This window comes from Chelonia mydas, chromosome 1 (assembly GCF_015237465.2).
Source record: "Chelonia mydas isolate rCheMyd1 chromosome 1, rCheMyd1.pri.v2, whole genome shotgun sequence".
In the NCBI taxonomy this organism is placed as follows: domain Eukaryota; kingdom Metazoa; phylum Chordata; order Testudines; family Cheloniidae; genus Chelonia; species Chelonia mydas.
The window spans coordinates 96594355-96617447 of record NC_057849.1 but is presented as its reverse complement, the minus strand read 5'-3'; the positions used below and the strand labels follow the sequence as shown (position 1 = coordinate 96617447).

The following is a 23093-nucleotide window of genomic DNA, read 5'->3' as shown; positions in this document are numbered from 1 at the left end:
ATCACTGATAAGAAAGAACTGTACCTCTAAGCTGCTTGAACTGTAAGGGGTGAAGATTTCTAAGCATAAGCAAGAGTTCCCCTGGCCTTGGCCTGGGTTAGCCCTAAAGTACATATATATATACCTTGCATATTACAGCAGCTTCTATTACCCTTTCGGAACATAAGACTGTAACTAGTTTGTGCGTGCACGTTTACCTGCTTTAACCTTATAAATAACTCTCATTTCTTTTTCCTAGCTAATAAATCCTTAGACAGTTTATTATAGGATTGGCTACAAGCGTTGTCTTTGGTGAGAGATCTAGGATGCAGCTGACTGGGCATAAGTGACTGGTCTACTGGGAAAACCAAACATACAAATATAAACAAGTCTTCATTTTCTTGCACCACAAGATCTCTCTGCCTGTCCTATTACATTTCCCTGTCCCCTCAGGGACCCTCCCTGCTGTCCACTCTCCCTGCTCCCCTCACATTGTCTCCTCTCTCGCACGTGCGTGATACATATACACACACACGTCTGATCCAACTCCCATATGAAGTCAATGAAAGCTGGCTTTGACCCTAAGTGTTCCCACTGGGTCACAATGCACTTGAGATAAAGGAGTAGTGCCCACTCACCTCTAATCTTTATTGTTTGTTACAAAGGTGGCCCTGACCTGTTTGAACAGTACAATAGGACTGATCATTTATACATATACCCATATCATTTATACCAAGCTGGTGTTCATGGCTGCAAGATGCTTGCTTTGTATCTGGATTTGCAGGAAATGCCCCAAACTGTTTTACGTATGATTTCAAAAGATGGAACTTGAAGCTTGTGAAGTCCCATATCATCTTTTCTCTTTGTCTATGTCATTCTGGGGCACTTCAGACTTCAAGCTAGGAAGCAAGCACAACCCATGAACACATGATCACTTGTTCTGTTCTGGAAGGGAATAAAGAAACAATCTGAGATGAAAGATTTATTAAAAATTATTCAGCTCATAGAGGCTGGGAAAGAAGACACTGCAATCCTACTCAAATGGTTATTCGCGAAAAGAAAAGGAGTACTTGTGGCACCTTAGAGACTAACCAATTTATTTGAGCATTTATTTCGTGAGCTACATCGGATGAAGTGAGCTGTAGCTCACGAAAGCTTATGCTCAAATAAATTGGTTAGTCTCTAAGGTGCCACAAGTACTCCTTTTCTTTTCGCGAATACAGACTAACACGGCTGTTACTCTGAAACCTGTCAAATGGTTATTGTTCTTGTAACTCTTTCCACTCAAGCGGGGATCTTGCACAAAGCCCTTGCAAAGCTAACCCAAGGTAGCTGGGTCTCAAAACCTGAGAGAAAGAAAGGGGGGGGGGGCGGAGGGGGAAGGGAGAGGGAGGGAGGAGAGGCTGAGATAGGCAATGGGGGATGTGCCACATCTATGATGACACCTCAGCACACACATTTAAATTTGTGCATGTTTTCCAGCATTTCTGTACTTCACACAATCTCTAAATAGCAATTTATTTTCATTGACAAAGAAAGTAGTAAGGTGTTTAGAGGCCATTTTCAGGTCAACCCAATCACACAACTGAGCTTTAGTTACCCACCACATCATTTGAAAAAGGATACTTACCATTGGCTGAATTGGTGATCCTGGAAACATGAACTGCATCTGCTGGGCAAGCATTGCTGCTGCAGTTTTCTGTTGGATTAAGTTGTTCCTGCCATTAATTTCTAGTTGAGTTTTTAAATGTGTTGGTGGATGAAGATACTTGCAGTTCTCTCTTGTACAACGACCCTGCAAAAAATTACATCAGTTACTTTATAGCTTTTAATGGCGGTTTGGTTTCTCAAGGCAAAATATTACACCATCAATTAAGGAACAAAAATTGAGTTGCAAGGCATTTCCTTGGAATTGACTAGCTAGGAAGAGATGACAGATTACGGCTGTGCCTCAGGCCAGTAACCCAAGTTGGTCACTTATGTTATCAACTGAAATTTTTTTTAAAAATAGGCTAATTTTAGAAAATGATTGATGGTATGTTAATTGGTAAATACAGGACATTGCTACAGAATTAATGCCCTGAATATTAGCCAGACTGCTTGAATTTCCTCTCAAGATATCCTGATCATGGCCTCTGTTGTTACCACAATATAAATGTTAATAATTAATATTATTAATAGATTTAACATTTTAATTTGAAACAAAATATAGCTTTTAAACACTGGATATTAAATGTATGTTTGCAGAACTACAAGTATTAATATTAGTAATTTTCTTTGTGCTTCCACTCCACTGTATTGTTGCCCCTTTTCGACTTGAATAGCTTGTCAAATTTGGGGGTTCTGGGGGGGTTCCAGCTGGATGTAGAAATTGGGGATATGTATTACTTTGATGCAGTTTTATTTCTTTACAAAGAATGTACAAAGTCCTGTGTCTCTGAATACAGGAGGAAACAATATCAGGAAACAGATTTTTTTTCTTCACAATTAGGATGGGAATGATGAGATTTTTATAGGTAAATGTCAATACACATCAATTTCACCATACATATACAAATGCTGAAAAAAATATTTCCATAGATCATCATAGAAATTTACAGATAGTCACAGAAAAATTCTGCTTGGGACCTTATTAGAGTTTGATTTCAGGATATTTATTTTGTATATTTTGACATGTAATGTTGATAATTCGTGTTTTAATGGTTTTAAAGCTTTAACTTTTTGAATCTCAATGCTGACTGTCATTAAATAATTATTGTCCAACTCCCCCATATCTTTGTACAACTGTGAAAATTTAAAATCAAGTAAAAAAAAATGCTTTAAACTAAACCGATATTATCCTTCAAAATTATTTAAAAAAAAAAAATTCTGCCAAGCCTACTCACAGAACCAAGAACACACTTTTCAGCCTGAAACCCAACCCTAAAACCTCTTCCCAGGTTTCTTCCGGTGTCAGCCACAGTGCTTTCAGCTAACCCAGCTAACACAGTGCTTTCAGGTTGTCTCTCTCAGATCTGGTTGACACAAAGCAGCTTAAGTTGACATAACCATGGAAGTGTCTACACTTAAATTCCGCTCCTGCCATTGTAACTGCCCTGCTACGCCGACTTAACTCCACAGTGGTGAAAGTAACTTAAAGGACTTGCCAGAACTCTGGAGTCCTGAGGAGGGGGCAGGGCCTCAACCAGAAGGGGCGGGGCCTTTAAATCCCCAGGCCCTTTAAATCAGGATTTAAAGGCCTGGGGCTAGAGGGGTGGTAGCAGCAGCTGGGAGCCCCGGGCTCTTTAAATCACCCCCGAGCTCTCAGCTGCAGAGGTGGCTGGGAGCCCTGGGGCTCGGGGGTGATTTAAAGTGCCCGGGGCTCTAGCTGCCACTACTGCAACGGAGCCCTGGGGGTCCAGCAGCAGGGCCCAGGGCTCCGGCTGCCACTACCGTCCACAGCCCTTTAAATCGTCCCCGAAGCGGTGCTGCTGGAGCCTGGGGCTCTGGTGGCTATTTAAAGGGCCCGGGGTAGTAGCGGCAGTGGGAGCCCTGGACCCTTTAAATAGCCGCCAGAGACCTGCTGCCACTACCTCAGGACTCCGGCAGGCTCCAGGGGCTATTTAAAGGGCCTGGGGATCCCACTGCCTCTACTGCCCCAGGCCCTTTTTTTTTCATAGATTCATAGATATTTAGGTCAGAAGGGACCATTATGATCATCTAGTCTGACCTCCTGCACAACGCAGGCCACAGAATTTCACACACCACTCCTACAAAAAACCTCACACCTATATCTGTGCTATTGAAGTCCTCAAATTGTAGTTTAAAGACCTCAAGGAGCAGAGAATCCTCCAGCAAGTGACCCGTGCCCCATGCTACAGAGGAAGGCGAAAAACCTCCAGGGCCTTCCAATCTGCCCTGGAGGAAAATTCCTTCCCGACCCCAAATATGGCGATCAGCTAAACCCTGAGCATATGGGCAAGATTCATCAGCCAGATACTACAGAAAATTCTTTCCCGGGTAACTTGGATCTTACCCCATCTAAAACCCATCACAGGCCATTGGGCCTATTTACCATGAATATTCAATTACCAAAACCATGTTATCCCATCATACCATCTCCTCCATAAACTTATCGAGTTTAATCTTAAAGCAAAATAGATCTTTTGCCCCCACTACTTCCCTCGGAAGGCTATTCCAAAACTTCACTCCTCTGATGGTTAGAAACCTTCGTCTAATTTCTAATCTAAATTTCCTAGTGGCCAGTTTATATCCATTTGTTCTTGTGTCCACATTGGTACTGAGTTTAAATAATTCCTCTCCCTCTCTGGTATTTATCCCTCTGATATATTTATAGAGAGCAATCATATCTCCCCTCAACCTTCTTTTAGTTAGGCTAAACAAGCCAAGCTCCCTGAGTCTCCTTTCATAAGACAAGTTTTCCATTCCTCGGATCATCCTAGTAGCCCTTCTCTGTACCTGTTCCAGTTTGAATTCATCCTTCTTAAACATGGGAGACCAGAACTGCACACAGTACTCCAGGTGAGGTCTCACCAGTGCCTTATATAACGGTACTAAAACCTCCTTATCCCTACTGGAAATACCTCTCCTGATGCATCCCAAGACGACATTAGCTTTTTTCACAGCCATATCACATTGGCAGCTCATAGTCATCCTATGATCAATCAATACTCCAAGGTCCTTTTCCTCCTCCGTTACTTCTAGTTGATGCGTCCCTAGCTTATAACTAAAATTCTTGTTATTAATCCCTAAATGCATGACCTTACACTTCTCACTATTAAATTTCATCCTATTCCTATTACTCCAGTTTACAAGGTCATCCAGATCCTCCTGTAGGGTATCCCTGTCCTTCTCTAAATTAGCAATACCTCCCAGCTTTGTATCATCTGCAAACTTTATTAGCACACTCCCACTTTTTGTGCCCAGGTCAGTAATAAAAAGATTAAATAAGATTGGTCCCAAAACTGATCCTTGAGGAACTCCACAGGTAACCTCCCTCCAACTTGACAGTTCACCTTTCAGTAGGACCCGTTGTAGTCTCCCCTTTAACCAATTCCCTATCCACCTTTCAATTTTCCTATTGATGCCCATCTTATCCAATTTAACTAATAATTCCCCATGTGGCACCGTATCAAACGCCTTACTAAAATCTAAGTAAATTAGATCCACTGCGTTTCCTTTATCTAAAAAATCTGTTACTTTCTCAAAGAAGGAGATCAGGTTGGTTTGGGACGATCTACCTTTTGTAAAACCATGTTGTATTTTGTCCCATTTACCATTGACTTCAATGTCCTTAACTACCTTCTCCTTCAAAATTTTTTCCAAGACCTTGCATACTACAGATGTCAAACTAACAGGCCTATAATTACTTGGATCACTTTTTTTCCCTTTCTTAAAAATAGGAACTATGTTAGCAATTCTCCAATCATACGGTACAACCCCTGAGTTTACAGATTCATTAGAAATTCTTGCTAATGGGCTTGCAATTTCTTGTGCCAATTCTTTTAATATTCTTGGATGAAGATTATCTGGGCCCCCCGATTTAGTCCCATTAAGCTGTTTGAGTTTCGCTTCTACCTCAGATATGGTGATGTCTACCTCCATATCCTCATTCCCATTTATCATGCTACCATTATCCCTAAGATCCTCTTTAGTCTTATTAAAGACTGAGGCAAAGTATTTGTTTAGATATTGGGCCATGCCTAGATTATCCTTGACCTCCACTCCATCCTCAGTTTTTAGCGGTCCCACTTCTTCTTTCTTTGTTTTCTTCCTATTTATATGACTATAGAACCTTTTACTATTGGTTTTAATTCCCTTTGCAAGGTCCAACTCTACTTGACTTTTAGCCTGTCTCACTTTATCCCTACATATTCTGACCTCAATAAGGTAGCTTGCCTTACTGATCCCTCCCTTCTTCCACTCCCTATATGCTTTCTGCTTTTTCTTAATTACCTCTCTAAGATGCTTGCTCATCCAGCTTGGTCTACAACTCCTGCCTATGAATTTTTTCCCCTTTCTTGGGATTCAGGCTTCCGATAGCTTCTGCAGCTTTAATTTAAAATAATCCCAGGCCTCCTCTACCTTTAAACCCATAAATTCTTCAGTCCAATCCACTTCCCTAACTAATTTCCTTAATTTTTGAAAGTCAGCCCTTTTGAAATCAAAAACCCTAGTTGCAGATTTATTTTTGTTAATCCTTCCATTCAGTTTGAACTGAATTAGCTCATGATCACTTGAGCCAAGATTATCCCCTACAACCATTTCCTCTATGAGGTCCTCATTACTCACCAAGACCAAATCTAAAATGGCATCCCCTCTAGTCGGTTCAGCAACTACTTGCTGAAGGAATCCATCAGCTATCGCATCTAGGAAAATCTGAGCCCTATTATTATTACTAGCACTCGTCCTCCAGTCTATATCTGGGAAGTTAAAGTCTCCCATGATCACACAGTTTCCATTAGTATTTACTTTATTAAAAACATTAAAAAGGGCTCTATCCATATCCAAATTAGATCCCGGCGGTCTATAGCACACCCCAAGCACTATCCCAGGGGAGGCTCTAATAGTTTTCTTCCCCAATTTAATTTTTGCCCAGACAGACTCAGTCATATCCATTTCATCGCTTCTTATTTCTTTACATTCTATCTCATCATTGATATACAGTGCTACTCCACCACCTTTACCTTTATTTCGGTCTTTCCTAAACAGCACTTTTAGGGGGCGGGGCTTCACTGACTAGGGGTCCTATAAAGGTAGCAGCCAGTCAGGCAGCGGCACAGACAGCTGCAGCGGCACAGGAGCCAGCAAACAGAGCTGTAAACAGGGGAGTTTGAGTGGGAGTTCTGTTGGAGGAGAAGGTATTTGTGTGTGCTTGGTTTTGTATTGGTAGTATTTGTATGTGTAGAGGCTTGTAGGGGCTTTGTGCTGGGAGAGAAGCTGAGCCCTGATTAGGGGGTGGGGCTTCACTGACTAGGGGTCCTATAAAGGTAGCAGCCAGTCAGGCTACCCCAGGACTCCAGCAGTGGGGCTCTGGTGGCAATTTAAAGGGCCCGGGGCTCCAGCCGCTGCTGGGAGCCCCAGACCCTTTAAATTACAGTCTGGAGAAGCTGGTCCGTCCCGGTACGGCACACTGGCTCTTGCTGGCAGGGGTGGCAGGTTTGTAAAAATTTGGTGGTGCCCACAACGTGCCCCTGCTCAAACTCTGCCCCCCCCAAAACTCCACCCCCCACCTGCCCAAGGCTCTGGGAGGGAGTTTGGGTTGGGGAGGAGGTCTGGGGTGCAGGCCCTGGGCTGGGGTAGGGAATTGGGGTGCAAGAGGGGTGCAGGGTGCAGGCTCTGGGAGGGAGTTTGGGGATGGGAGAGGGTGCGGAGGGAGGGGCTGCAGGGGTGAGAGCTGTGGGGTGAGGCTGGGGATGAGAGGTTTGGGGTGTGGCTGGGGATGAGGGATTTGGGGTGGGAGGGAGCTCAGGGCTGAGGCAGTGGGTTACGATGTGGGGGGGGGGATTAGGGCTCTGGCTGGGGCTGGAGATGGGGGGTTTGGGGTGTTGGAGAGGCTCAGGGCTACGCAGGGCCAGTGTAACCACTAGGCGAACTAGGCGGCCGCCTAGGGTGCCAAGATTTGGGGTTGCCAAAAAGCGAGCCAGGCAGCAGCGGGGCTTGACAAGGAAACGGGCGGCTGCCTTGGCTCAGCCTCCATGCTCAGCCGCAGCAGGGGGCACGGAGAGCACGTTCACTCACTCCCCACCCGCCGCCCAAGAACAAAAGACCCTCGCGCAGGGACCCGGCGGAGGAAGAGGACGCTGGTGCGTTGGCCAAGGTAAGCGCTTCCCCACAGCTCAGGCACCTGCTGGTCCATGCTCCCCTCGTGCGCAGGCAGCTGGAGAGGACGGCAGCCCACAGAGCTGAGCTGCCCCGGTGCCCCTCCCCCTGCCCCAGCCTCTGTCAGCGGGGGGACAGTCGGAGCCCTGGGCTGGGGCTTTCTGCAAACCGGGACTCAGGCGGGGAGAGAGGAATAAAGCGAGAGAGACACTGTGCCCCAAAGAGAGATCATGGCTAAAGGGAAATGTAGAGCAGCACTAATGGCTTCAAATGCAAATAGCGATTGATTGGCTCCAACTATGCGGTATTGGAGAGGGTGAGGAGTGTAGGGCAAGCAGGGACCTGCAGTACTTCCTAGATGAGTCTCTCCATCCATCCCAGGATGGTCTTGCCAAGACTGACAGTGCGAATACAGACACATTGAATTTGGTTGTTAATGATGTTGCAAAGTGTTGCTTGGAGGCAACAGCCTTTTTTGATTTAGTTCAACATGTTTATGTGTATTTCTTAGCTTCTACACATGGCTGGGAAGTTCTAGCACACCACGTACCTAATCTCACAGTTAAACCATGGAGTGAAACAAGATGGGAAAATCAAATTGATGCCTTGAAACCTCTTTGCTATCAGCTTGGTGACATCTATGATGCTCTGACAGGGATCTATGATGACTCTACTCTAACAGGATCATCTGGCAATACGTCACGAGTTGAAGCAAAGGATCTTGCAAAAGCCATTTCTAGTTTCAAGTTTCTTGTTTCTCTTGTTGTGTGGTACGACATATTGTTTGAGATCAACATGATGAGCAAACAACTTCAGGAGAAAGAATTCGACATACGTGAAGCCATTAATCAACTTGGAGAAACCAAGAAGTTTCTTGTGGGCCGCAGAAGTAACGCAGACTTTGAGAAAACATTGGTAGATGCAGGTGAACTTGTGGGGGAGTTGGATGTACCAACACTTTTTGAACCAGATCCAATCCATATTAGAAAAAAGAGGAAGCAGTTCACATATGAAGCAGATGACGAACCTATTTATAATCCGAAAGAAAAATTCAAAGTGAACTTTTACTTTGCAGCCATCGACACAGCAATACATTCGGTTGAAGAAAGATTCACATTGATGCAGCAAATTAGTTTAGTATTTGGCTTCCTATATGACGTTTACAGTTTGCAAAATACAACACCGAAGCAAATTATGGAACATTACTTGAATCTTGAGCAAGCTTTGCACATGGTAAATCCAAAGATATTGATTCCTTTGACTTGTGCAATGAATTGCAAGCTATTGCAAGACGAGCCCAAAAGAGTGCATCACCACAAGATGTACTGAACTTAATACGGAAAAATAAGCTGACAGATAGTGCCCTCAACACAGTTATTGCTCTTCGCATCCTCTTGACTCTTCCAGTTTCTGTGGCCAGTGGTGAGCGAAGCTTCTCGAAGCTCAAGTTGATAAAAACATACATGCGAACATCAGTGTTGCAACAAAGACTTGTTGGACTATCTCCTTTGTCAATAGAACATGACATTGCTCGTAGCATTGACTTGGAGGAACTTGTTTCTAAATTTGCTAAACTGACAGCGTGGAAAAATAAATTCTAAATTATAATGTGTTACTCTGTGATAGTGTATTGTGCATAATGTATCTGATTTATTTTAAGATCCATGCTATGTTGTGCAAAGTGAAAACAATAGCAATGTCAACACTGTCACATTATTCATTTATTTTCATTAAATATGTAGACTAAATAATGAAATTAATAAATTTTCAAGCCGAACGTGTATTAATTCTAATGAGCAATGCCACATTATGCAGTATTCATTTTCGAAAGTTTATAATAAGCGATGCTCCAGGGGGAGGGGAGGGAGGCGCAAGGTGGAAGTTTCGCCTAGGGCGCACCGGCCCTGGGGCTAGGGCAGAGGGTTGGGGTATGGGGGGATGAGGGCTCTGACTGGGAGTATGGGCTCTGGGGTGGGGCAGGGCTGGGGATGAGTATGGGGTGCAGGCAGGCTGCCCTGGGACTGGAGCCAGAGAGGAGGACTCACCCCAGACCTCTCCCCACCGGCAGCAGCGAGCTCTGCGGTAGGGGCCTCCCTGTCCCCCCCGGCAGCACACTCACCCCCACCACTGTCACTGCATGTGCTCCTAGGGACCCTCTCAGGTCCAGGAATCTCCCTCGCCTCCCCTGTGGTGGGTGCCATCGGGGGGAGGGGGAGTGTCTGCCATCACATATACATCTCGTCCCCTGCTGCTGCCCCTCACTGTAGCCTCACTGGGGGTGAGGGATGAGGCTGCCCCTTGCCCAGAGTGGGGCAGGAGCAGTGACTGCAGGCAGTGGGGATGGCTGTACTGGTGGAGGGTCCTGCCGGAAAATGAAAGAGTCTGAGGGGGAAGGGCAGAGTAAGGGCAGCCTGCCCTGGCAGTAGTGGATGGGGGGCACTGGGACCCTGCGGCGGCAGTTGATGCAGGGAGGCAGCATGGAGCTGTAGGGGAGACCCAGGGAGGCGTGCGGGGGCACCAAGGGGGGGAAAGGGGCACGGGACACTTGGGGTAGGCGTGGGGGGGCAGGAGGTGGGACCAGGGGGAGACCCAGCCCCGAACATTGGTGGAGCCGAGCCCCCGGGCCCTCAATATTGCCGGATCCACAAGCCCATATAACTTGCTTCTGCTGCTTGCCAGGGGCGTACTGACTTACTTTCACCTCTGTAAGTCCACCTTCCCCAAGGGGCATAGAGTCAAGGTCGATATAGTTATGTTGATGCAGTGTCAGTGGTGACCCTGCGTTGCTTATGTCGACTGTTACCGGCTTTCAGGAGCCGCCCCGCAATGCCTCACACTGACAATACAATTGATACAAGTGCTCCTGATGAGGACACGCCCCGCTGACACAAGGAGCAAAATGTAGACACACACAAGTGGTGTAATTACTGAGGCGGCTGTATGCTGATGTAAGTTAGGTTGACTTAATTTTGTAGCATAGACATGGCCTCAGTTTTTTCCTCTCTTCTGCCTTCCCTCCATACATACACACCTACCTAAAACAATAGTTAATAATTGTTAATAACAGTTAATAGTTGGGGGCTTACGCATACAGTTACGTTAACTGAGATGAGTTTACACCTATCATTCTAAATGGGGTTTTAACTCAACCCAGAACAAGATTTCACCCAGGTCATAACAGAACGATTATTACACCACATCCACCCTAACTGAATTGGCCTTGTTAGCACTGACCCCATACTCAGTAAGGCAACGCCCATCTTTTCATGTGCTGTGTATTTATACCAGCCTACTGTATTTTCCACTCCATACATCTGATGAAGTGGGTTATAGCCCACGAAAGTTTATGCCCAAATAAAGGTGTTAGTCTCTAAGGAGCCACAAGGATTCCTCTTTGTTTTTACCTGTAGATGAGTTTTTAAACTGAGAAATTAGGAAAAAAACAGAACTTTCCATTGCTCAGTTATAAGGTCCTTATGATTCTTCCCCAGAGACATACACGGCTGGAAAAATTCATTAAAAAATACAGAGTTAAAGAAGGAACATTAGTGGAGTTCACCATCAAAAATCACCACGGGAATAAATAATAGCCACAGGAATATCCTTCAGGGCCTAGATAAGCTCATTAAGATCCCCATGAAAGAACACATTTTTAGCCACTTACCTCTCTCTAAAACCCTTGATACTTGTGGAATCTTGGAAAGTCAGTATTAACACTAGACCTTTGCATGCTATTCAAGCTCTGAGACACTACTGCCTTCCTCCTACCTGGGCTAGACACTGATTCTTGGCTTACTGTGTCCCTTACTCATAGACTTTACTTCCTTCTCAGCTTCCACTCTACAGAGTCCCTTTCAAAATTTTTAAAAAGTCTCGGGTACTTTAAATAAAACAGTATTGTTCTGAACATTTCCTTACAGATTTGAAAAAACTGACCCCCTCTCCCCCCCCAGAAAAAAACTTTCCTGACCAAATCTATCATAGAAATATAAATGGCTTTTGAATGAGGTGCCTCTGAAGCAGGGTCAGAGTAACACACAACTGCGTAGGGCTTCAAATGATGACCTTAGAAATTACACTACCTATTTTACTTTTCCCTTTCCAGATCACAAACAGTACTGCAAAGGCCTACCTTTTAAAATGTGGTCCATGCAAATTTTGCATCCTATCACTCATGTGCATGAAGAGAATTTACATGCACAAACTTCATTTGAAATCTGAGCACAAATGCGTTCTGTCGGTATAGATTTGATCACTTACACAGGATAACGTTAGTGCACTAAAACTGCATGCATTCAGATGGAAGCCAGGTCAATGTGTCCCTTTGAAAATTCTGTCCCAAGAGTTTAAAATTCCTTATTCTTTCCAAATAAAATTTTATATAAATAGCTAATTATTACTACTACTGCTACTAAAGGTATTGGAGATGTCATCAAATAATATCTGGGCACACTGTAGGTTTAAAGGAATAAATGCATGCTGTCAGCAATCCCAGCAGTACTGAACTAGTTAACTGTAAAGGATAGATGAGGACACCAGTAGGAAAATTTCAAAGGAAATTTCAGAACTGGTAGTTAGTGGAACGCCTGGACAAAGAAAGGCTCTCAGAACTCCCAGACATTGCTTTTAATAACTGTCACCAGAGCGGTGTCTTCCCACACTTCACCTACTGTAGGCTGTGGTTTACCAACCACAATAGATCCCTTATTCAGCCATATCATGCCACTGGTTTTAAGCAGATTTCCACAATAAGAACAATGGGTAATTTGCCTAAAAATCAATGGCACAAGACAGCCCAGTGTTCGTACAATGCTTTTTAAATGTAGGATACTATGTAAATGCTTAACCTATTTTAAAGTAATAATTCTAAGTGAAACTAGTGCAGAAATTTAAAAAATTCTATAGCTGTGTACAGTAAGATTTAAAATCCACATATGTGCACTCTTTTGCATTCCTGCATTACGTAAAATTTGGGAAGGCAGCAATCTTGTTTAACTATAAGTCTCCAAAGTAACAGGGAATTAACACTGCTCATCAATATATTTATGTTCCAGTCAAAGAGCTGCTACAGGGAGGGTCAAATCACTCCATGGCTGAAGGTAATGTTGAGATCACAGCTCTGATGCCAATTAAAGCAGTTTCCCTCAAATTATTGGTGGCTGGGTGATTAGCCAGTCTCTTCCCTGCCAATCACAGGATTACATGAAATATTCCAGTGCAATTCTATATGAAACAGCTTGTTATATTTAACACTCAAATGACAAATTTAGGTGAAAATAAATATTATTTCACAGGATTAAACATACAACTCCTAACCTATGAGATGTGTGTGAGATCTCTTCAGGTATGTCTAGACTACAATTAAAAACCCATGGCTGGCCCATGCCAGCTGACTCCATCTCATGGGACTCAGGCGAAGGGCCTGTTTCATTATGGCCGCAGACATTCGGGATCAGGCTGGAGCCTGGGCTCTAGGATCCTATGAGATGGGAGGGTCCCAGAGTTCAGGTTGCAGCCCAAGCCCGAACATCTATACTGCAGTTCAACAGCCCCTTAGCCTAAGCCCCACGAGCCAGAGTCACCTGGCACGGGCCAGCTGCAAGTGTCTAACTGCAATGCAGACATACCTTTAGACAGCAAGGCTGTTTAACCTAGCAGTGTTTTAGGTATTTGAGGACTTATTCAATAGCGCCATACCTCCTGTGGGGTCCAGCCACACCCCCCCCATTCACACATGTTCACAACCAGCTACCTGCTGGAGTTAAAAACAAGTTGAGAATGCCGGGGCAGAGGCATCCATCTAGAAACAAAAAATGTTGATGGTGGTTGTGACTCTTGTGGCGTCATTCAGCCTCAGGAAGCTGGTACTCAGGAAGCTGTGTTATCCGGCCCTGTACCAACCGAAAGGCTCTATAAACTGGCATTTCTAATCTTCACAGAAAGTCCGGTTTATAGTTCGGTTGGTGTGGGGACGGCAGGCTCCATACCTGGCTCTGTGTGGCTCCCCAAAAGTGGCAACCTGGCCCTGCTGTTCCTTGGCGGAGGTGTGGTTAGGCGGCTCTGTGCGCAGCCCCTGCCCCATGTGCTGGCTCCACATCTCCCACTGGCTGGGAACCGCGGCCAATGAGAGCTGCGGGGGTGCTGCCAGTGGGCAGAGGCAGTGCGCAGAGCCACCTAACCACCCCCAAATCCCTCCTGTGCCCCAATCCCCTGCGCCGATCCCCTTTCTGCACCCAAACTCCATCCCAAGACCGATGCCCCACACCCCCTCCCGTACCCCCAGCCCCACACCCTCTCCCGCACCCAAACTCCCTCCCTCTTAGTTAACTGGAATTTTTCATTTACTGGCACACCCCATTCCCACAGCGTGCCGGATAAAAAATCTTTTACTGTACATGGACTGAAAAGCTCAGCTCGTGCTCTTATCAGCTCTAGGGTTGCCAATTTTGGTTGGATGTATTCCTGGAGATTTCATCACATGACAATCTTTAATTAAAGATTAATCTTTAATTTCTGTAGACTCCAGGCCAATCCTGGAGGGTTGACAACCCTAATCAGCTCAGATATTTTAATGGCAATGGACTTGCTGGCTGATTAGAGGCTACTTGCTTATAAATGTTGAATCCTAGATATGGCACGTTGTTGGACTCCCATTCTTCACTGGCCAGTCAGCGCTGTGGAGAAAGCATAGAGGCCTCTTTGTCAAGAACGGTGGGTGACATCACATGGCCAGTGGCCAACAGCCACAGTAGCAGGAATGACAGCAGCCTTTGCAGGCAAATGAGCCAAACAGGCTAACAAGCTAGAAGTGAAGGCCCACAAGCCTTTCCCTCAGTTTTTGAAGCTGGTAGCCTGTTTCCTCCCCCTTGGCACTGAACCCCCCAGAGTTCCTAGGTAAATCAGAATGGGGCACTCGCCTTCCGGCATTACCCAGTGGGGTCCGATTAGGCCACCTTTTGTCAAACGAAGAACTTTTCCTTTCCAGTAATTCTGAGCTAGGAAAATCCATGGATCAAAATAATATCCCCAAATCAGTCAATCAACAGGTCCGTAGGTGCTTTGTGACATCTGAGGTTTCCAGGCCAGTCCACAGGTATTACACCTCCATTATCCTAAAAGGTTTCAACTCAAAAATAACTTAAGAAATGCAGTGCTACCACAGTATTGACAATTTTTTCAAAAGGAACGAGATTTTGGAGGGTTCTGGAGCTCGTCTCGCAGTGATGCAAGAAGCTCCATCCCCCTCCCGAAGTTCAGCCCTGCCGGAAGCCGGCAGAGTACCTCCCCTCTGCTCGCTGTTCTCACAGCAAGGGAGATAGAAGGAGGAAGCACAGGGCCCAGCAGCCCAGCGCAGCTCCACTACCTCCTCCTCCCCCTCCCGTGAGAAACAGGACAGGATGGCACATCTGCTCCGCTCCTTTCCCTCCCCACCGCAGCACTCAGCCCGGGAAAGGGCGGAGGGTGGTCAAGTGCCCCTGACGCTGCCTTCCCCCCAAGCCTGGGAAGAGAGTAAGGAGATCCTTGCTGCAGCTCTCCAGGTCTGGGAAAGGGAGGAGCCTTAGGAGGAGCAGAGGTGAGGCTGGGAACTGAACTGGGGTGGGAGGGTGGCGATAAAGTGAGGGGGGTGGAGCTAAACTGAGTGGGGAAATGGGGGACAGTATTAATTGCTGGGCAGGGGGTGGGAAGATGTGGGGATAAGACCCCCTGCAGCAGGAGCCACCATCATGTTACCCAGTTGATTTGGGAGAACAGGCAACACTAATTATCATGCTCGCACGCACGCACACGCGCGCACACACAATGGGCAGCGATAGTTCAATAACCAAAAGACAGACTGAAAACACAGAACAATATTTAAAAAAAAAATCTCATGATTATTGGGACAACCTCAGCATTTTTGGTGCGGTGGGGGTCCAATTCATGATTTTTGATCCTGTGAGGCAGAAAGCTGGAACTGAAATCACAGGAAAGGACAAATCATACATACATTCAGCTATGGAAACACAGGGACTGTTTCCAAGCAGAAAAATACTTATAACTTTCTCCCGTTTACATTTTGGTATTCAGCAACTGAACTTGGAACAGCATTTCTGATTAACAAAATCTGGATGAAATGTTAAAGTTTAAGTTGGTCAAACTAAAAAGATCTTTCCTCCCAAAATCACAATTTGAGGGTTTAATTTTTATGTGCAGATCTGTCTGTCTCATACCCTTTAGCAAGCTCGCCTATCCCCAGCTCTCCAAGCAAAGATAGTAAACAAAACCACAGCCATTCTAGCCAGATGAATAAGACCTAAATTCCCCAGCCTCCTCTCACCCCTCCCAAAAAAAATTACCTTATAATTACTTCTGAATACTATTCTGGAAGTTAAGTACACGTGTAAATGTTCCCGGACTTCAAGCTTCAAGGTGACTTCCAAAAGATTTTTTACAAATTTGACTTGTGCCATATTTTGCTTCTTTATGTCATAAAAAGAAGACCTGAATTTTATATGCTTGTGTGTCTGGAGTATCTTTGTTTATCTTTGTGAAAATATAACTGGATTAATCTCAATAGAATTATGCCTGATTTATATTGATCTGAGAACAGAATTGGACTCAATGCCTTTAAAGAAAATGAAAGAGAGACCCCAGAATTACATGAGGTTAAATTCAATTAAATAATGACCAATAAGATTATACTAAAACGACAGACGCTAATCCTTTGATTCAAAAAGAGTTGGATTGTCTCAGCTTGCATTCAGTTCCTGTCAGTGGATTGCCACTAGCACAAACAAAGCATAAGGAAAAAACACGTTAAACAACTAAACTATTTCAAATGTAATATACATAAATTACTATTAAAACTTGGAAAATTGGGGAAACAAATTAATTCCTTATCTACAGGACCATAACAATTCCTTCAAGTTCACCCACTAATATGAGTGTATGTGCCTTCGCTCTCACATTTTCATTGCAAGAAAACATCAAGGCCATATATCCACCTTCTTACTCTATGGTGAAAAAGGAAATGAAGGTAAAATGCTCACATTAATCTAGATTGTTTCAGTTACTAAAGAGGGAGGAAAAACCATCAGCTACTCGTCTGTTGATTTTGGATAATATGCTAAAATTACTGAAAATTGGCATAACAAAAATAGTTTAATGTATTCATAAAGTCCGGGAAAGAGAGCTTTCTGTGAACACAGTGACAGACAAAACTATAAAATAATGAAGAAAAATGAAAATCTCATAAAAAGGAAACTATCGTGTCTAAATGTTAGAAGATATTTAACATGAAAGACCTAACAGGAGTTATTTATTGAAATAGAAAAACAAAATGTTTGACTGAAGAATACATTTGTAATACAGATAAGGAGCTTTTGTCTCTCTCAAGATGCTTTTTCAAACAAAAATATTGGGATGCGTTTCACAGTGAGTACAGAGAATGGGTTGACAATTTGCCTTAATATCAACGGAAGCATACATGATATTAAGGCTACGTCTACACTACGCACTTTTTAGCGACACGGCTGTGCTGCTACAGCCATGCCGCTAAAAGCTGCGCAGTCTCGCCCCTGTTTGTCGGCAGGAGAGAGCTCTCCCGCTGACAAAAAAACTTCCACTCCCAATGAGCGGCGGTAGCTTTGTTTCCTGCCGACAAAGCGCTGTTCACACCGGTGCTTTTTGTCGGCAAAACTTTTGTTGTTCAGGAGTGTGTTTTTTTCACATTTCTGAACCACCAAATTTTGTCGTTCAGGTTCCAGTGCAGACAAAGCCTAAGGTTGCTCTGAAGGAAAAAAACTGTAGTAAATACTTCAGATTCCAAAAAAGATGCATATGAAATTGCAAATAAATCTGATGAACAACCTTGAGATTACTTTCACAGATATAAGTGTGTATACTCGGAAGGCAAAGAAAAACTAAACAAACTAAAAACAGTCAGCTTCTTATATAATCATTAAAACGGTTTAAAATGACACTGTCAGCTTCTTATATAATCATTGACTCAATTATAGTTTGAGAACCTTAAAAATAAACAATTTTTAGTCTTTCCCCAATGATCTGATCTTTTTCCATTTGATCAACATTAATTTATTCCCTTCATTTCTAATGTTTCCAGAAAATAGAATAGTTCTATTTAGTTTACTTCCTTGTTTGCTTACCAGCATCAGCAAAGCCTTGGCACGAATTTACAGCTCTGGAAAAAGTGGACTAAATTTTACACTCTAAGGTACTTATGGAACTTCATGGACCACAAGGGCAACCACACCGGAGCACCTCAAGTATACTAGCGGTCCAGCTTTTGTAAAACTGACAAAGTCAGTAGATGGGAGGTATGAAAAAATAAGTCACTAAAATTTTTTATTTCTACCACAATAGCATCTAGTGGCCTTAATCAGAAGCAAAGTCTTCTACAAACATACAGAAAGACATGGTCCCTTTCCTGAAATCTAAGATGCTAAGTGACACATGAAGGCTGGCAGAATGGAGTGCTGTTTGTAAAAAAACTGGTTAGTCTCCAACTTCTTTTTTCTGTTCTCTTTTGGAGTAGATAACTTGCAGATTCATGCATACACTACAGCAAACAGGTCTAAGTATCTTTAAAGTATTTCACTAACACTAACAGAGAGCACTACAGAAATTTACATTCAAAGCTACTTATAAGTAAATATTAACTCTTATCAAAAATATCTATTTTAAATACAGGATAGAATTGTGATCATCTCAGATAGTACTGATTGGTAACTCATGGTATATGCTAACTTTTTAGTGACAACCAATATACTCAGTCACTAAGTTTATTATAGTCTGCACTGAAATTCAGTCAGACACAATAAGAGGTACAAATTTTGGTAATGACAGAGTTTTCTTTAACTTTTCTACCTATCTAAAAATCAATCAGAAAGAAGGGAGGCCAGTGAAGACAGCTGTAGTTGTCAATTGCAGATTGGTTGGCAAAGAAACACAGAGAGACAGCGTAACAGAAAAGAATCATTTTATAAAAATTCTGACCGGATAAATGAGGAAACAACTTGGTTGACACTCTAGCAAATGAGAATTCTCTCAAGAATGCAGCAGAAACTGGAATCCATTTCACAAACAGCTATAAAACTAATTAGATGACATCAAAGGGTTAGGAGATATATTTTGGTAATGAGATGACTGACTTTGATTTGTTCAAAACAAAAAAGGAAGAAAATGCTGTAAATTTTAACATTAACAAAGTCTTATTGAAAACGTTACCCTCTTTAAGTGAACTTGAGACTACATTTAAATTGGGACCAATGTTTAATCAAAAAGAAATACTTCCATTTAGGAAAAGCTTATGAGTATGATTTGGTAAATCTGCAAGATATCAATGGACTATGCTAGTGTATTACAGAGGATGTCAACAAACTCATGATATATCATGTGGAGGCCTATGGAACAAATATTTACAGTATCAAATTCTAAAACATGCTACATAGCAGCTATATGTATCAAAGTGCAGGGGCAATGCAGGCCAGTGGACTGAACTGGTAGTCAGGGGACCTGGGTTCTATTTCTGACTCTGCCACTATGGTTCTGTATAACCTTCGGCAAGTCACCGATCCCCCCTGTGAGCCCGTTTTCCCTCCTGTCTTTGCCAGTCTTGTCTACTTAGGGTATGTCTACACTACCTGCCAGATTGGCGGGCAGCGATCGATCCAGCGGGGGTCGATTTATCGCATCTAGTCTAGACGCGATAAATCGATCCCCGAGCGCTCTCCTGTCGAATCCTGTACTCCACTGCCGTGAGAGGCGCAGGCACAGTCGACGGGGGAGCGGCAGCAGTCGACTCACCGTACTGAAGACACTAGTAGATCTAAGTACGTTGACTTCAGCTATGTTATTCACGTAGCTGAAGTTGCGTAACTTAGATCGATCCCCCCCACCAGTGTAGACCAGGGTTTAGACTGTAAACTCTGAAGCAGGGACTGTCTCTTACTATAGGCGTATGTACGCTGTTTTGCGCACTAGAACATGGCTGCCAGCTGGGGCCTTTATGCCCTATCATAACACAAATGATAACAGATGCAAAGGCTGTTTCTCTTTGCAGTTTTCATCCTTTATTAGCCAAGCACAAGGTTACTCTACTAACAAAAGGAAAAAGCAATATCCTAGTCCAACATTTTAATAGATAGTCTAGGAGAAGTTACATAATTGTAGAGGTTAAAAGTATATTATCTTGTCTCCTTACAAAATGAAGAGTGTTTACCAGTTCTTTATGAAAGTGCTGAAGCTACAGCTGTGTTATTAATAAATCATGGGTTTAGCCGAGGGAGCTTGCCAGTGCGAGTGGAGTCTGATATGAATTCCCAATTTGGGCTGGAAAGGTGATGAAAAATGCATAGAAATTTCTTAAAGTATTAAAGGACTTACATGTGTCAGACCAGTAATAAAACACTAATCAAGTGGAGACTGAAAACATAGCCAAAAGAAATGTAATTGTACCTCTAGAAAAGATTGATATATAGAGTCTCTTTTACTCTCCATAATTACACAAGCAACAGTGAACAAGGCTATTAAAACAATAGACAGTTATACCATTATGTCATCTATATAGAACATAAAATGTGAATTTAGCACATGATATAACTTTCCAACTAATGTAGCTTATATTAAAAGTAAACACGAGCAGGGATCTTTCTCAACTGGCCCTACAAACACAGCTCACATGTTATTAACATGTTATTAATGATCTGGATGATGGGATGGATTGCACCCTCAGCAAATTCGCAGGTAACACTAAGCTGGGGGGAGAGGTAGATACACTGGAGGGTAAGGATAGGGTCCAGAGTGACCTAGACAAATTGGAGGATTGGGCCAAAAGAAATCTGATGAGGTTCAACAAGGACAAGTGCAGAGTCCTGCACTTAGGACAGAAGAATCCCATGCACCGCTACAGGCTGGGGACCAACTGGCTAAGCAGCGGTTCTGCAGAAAAAGCCCTGGGGATTACAGTGGACGAGAAGCTGGATATGAGTCAGCAATGTGACCTTGTTGCCAAGAAGGCTAACAGCATATTGGGCTGTATTAGTAGGAGCATTGCCAGCAGATCGAGGGAAGTGATTATTCCCCTCTATTCGGCACTGATGAGGCCACATCTGGAGTATTGCGTCCAGTTTGAGGCCCCACACTACAGAAAGGATGTGGACAAATTGGAGACAGTCCAGCGGAGGGCAACAAAAATGATCAGGAAGCTGGGGCACATGACTTACAAGGAGAGGCTGAAGGAACTGGACTTGTTTAGTCTGCAGAAGAGAAGAGTCGGGGGGATTACATATCAGCCTTCAACTACCTGAAGGAGGGTTCCAAAGAGGATGGAGCTCGGCTGTCCTCAGTAGTGGCAGATGACAGAACAAGGAGCAATGGTCTCAAGTTGCAGTGTGGGAGGTCTAGGTTGGATATTAGGAAACATTATTTCACTAGGAGGGTGGTGAAGCACTGGAATGGGTTATATCGGGAGGTGGTGGAATCTCCATCCGTAGAGGTTTTTAAGGCCTGGCTTGACACAGCCCTGGCTGGGATGATTTAGTTGGTGTTGGTCCTGCCTTGAGCAGGGAGTTGGACTAGATGACTTCCCGAGGTCTCTTCCAACCCTAATCTTCTGTGATGCTATGTAGAATACAAACTCATCCTCTTCCTGAGATTTGACTTTGTTAATAAAGAAATCAACAAGTTGATAAAGTTCAGCTCACATCTTCTGTTCAGGCATGGCTAATCCTAGAGTACTTTCCTCAGGTCTGCTCGTCCACACACTAGATCCTGGTTCCCAGAGAAAGAATCCCAACATGTCCCCAAATAAAGAATCTTTTATGTCCAAGTGGATTAACAAGTCACCATCCTCTGAAGGTACACTCACTAGAACGCGTGTCTATATAGAGCGAATTCGCATATAACGCGGTCGCGGCCACGGATCCCAAATTTAATTACTTTAATTGTAATTCATTTTAATGCAGACCTTGCGTTAACGCAGTACCACGCACGGATCCCAAATCCCGCATTCTAGCGAGGGTCTGGTGTAAGTCTACACTGCAATCCAAGTGTGACATACCTGTGCTAGCTACATCCATTCTAGCATGGCTTGAAAATCACAGTCCAGATGCTTCAGCAACATAAGTAGGTACTCCTCTCCCTAGCTTACTTGCGCAGTTGTGCCACCACATCTACACTGTTACTTTTAGCAATGCCAGCATAGGTATGTCTACCTGAGCTGCAATCACACCTAGTATTGCAGTGTAAACATACCCTAAGTCAGCAAAACACAGTGATAATAGGGTGGGCACTGCTTCAGGGTTACCCAGAATAAATGAACCCATCAGCCAATCCACCCTCAGCTACAAAAGAAAATCTAAGGGAAACAAGGGCTGGATATGGGAATCGGGGGGGGGGGGGGGGGGGGGGGGGGGGGGGGGGGGGGGGGGGGGGGGGGGGGGGGGGGGGGGAAGAAGTATAACAAACTCATTTATTAGGAACTTTTTTCTTGTTGAACATCTTTCTCCATCCTACAATAGGAAAATTCTAGAAAAGCTGGCAGAAGTAGCAAGCAGTATAATTTAAAGGAGATATGTTTATCTTAAGTGGCAGCTCATAGAACAGATCAGCAAAAGCTTGGTTACAAGAAAGAGGACAGATCCAGACTAACATAGCATGTGATTATGCTCCTGCAAGCTCTCCTGTCCTTCTCAAGCCTGTCAGAGGAGCAGGCTAGTAGGCCTTTCTTTCTAACCGTCTTGGTGATGTGACAAAGTTCCTGCTCCTACCTTGGTGGGTCTTGCGCTTATTGGTGGATTTGCTTGCCTTGGAGCTTCATGGCAGCCCTCAGCTTGGCCGTTTTTCTGAATTCACAGTCCAGATCAACTCCTCCTGTGTCTGACCAGGAGTTGGGAGGATTTGGGGGGAACCCGGGCCCGCCCTCTACTCTGGGTTCCAGCCCAGGGCCCTGTGGAATGCAGCTGTCTAGAGTGCCTCCTAGAACAGCTGTGCAACAGCTACAACTCCCTGGGCTACTTCCCCATGGCCTCCTCCCAACAGCTTCTTTATCCTCACTATAGGACCTTCCTCCTAGTGTCTGATAATGCTCGTACACCTCAGTCCTCCAACAGTCCGCGTTCTCACTCTCAGCTCCTAGTGCCTCTTGCTTCCAGCTCCTCACACGCACACCACAAACTGAAGTGAGCTCCTTTGTAAACCCAGGTGCCCTGATTAGCCTGCCTTAATTAATTCTAGCAGCTTCTTGATTGGCTGCAGGTGTTCTAATCAGCCTGTCTTAATTGTCTCCAGAAGGT

The 23093-nt window shown here is 44.1% G+C and overlaps 1 protein-coding gene across 46 annotated transcripts in view; it reads right to left on the bottom strand.

Annotated features, from left to right (window-relative positions):
• MBNL2 (muscleblind like splicing regulator 2) overlaps window positions 1-23093 on the bottom strand; it is a 181140-nt gene that overhangs the window by 49355 nt on the left and 108692 nt on the right. For all 46 annotated transcript variants that reach the window (XM_043534803.1, XM_043534778.1, XM_043534850.1 and 43 more), the window contains one exon: window positions 1610-1774. In XM_043534803.1, coding sequence (XP_043390738.1) covers window positions 1610-1774 — 165 coding nt within the window. The remainder of the gene's footprint in view (window positions 1-1609; window positions 1775-23093) is intronic.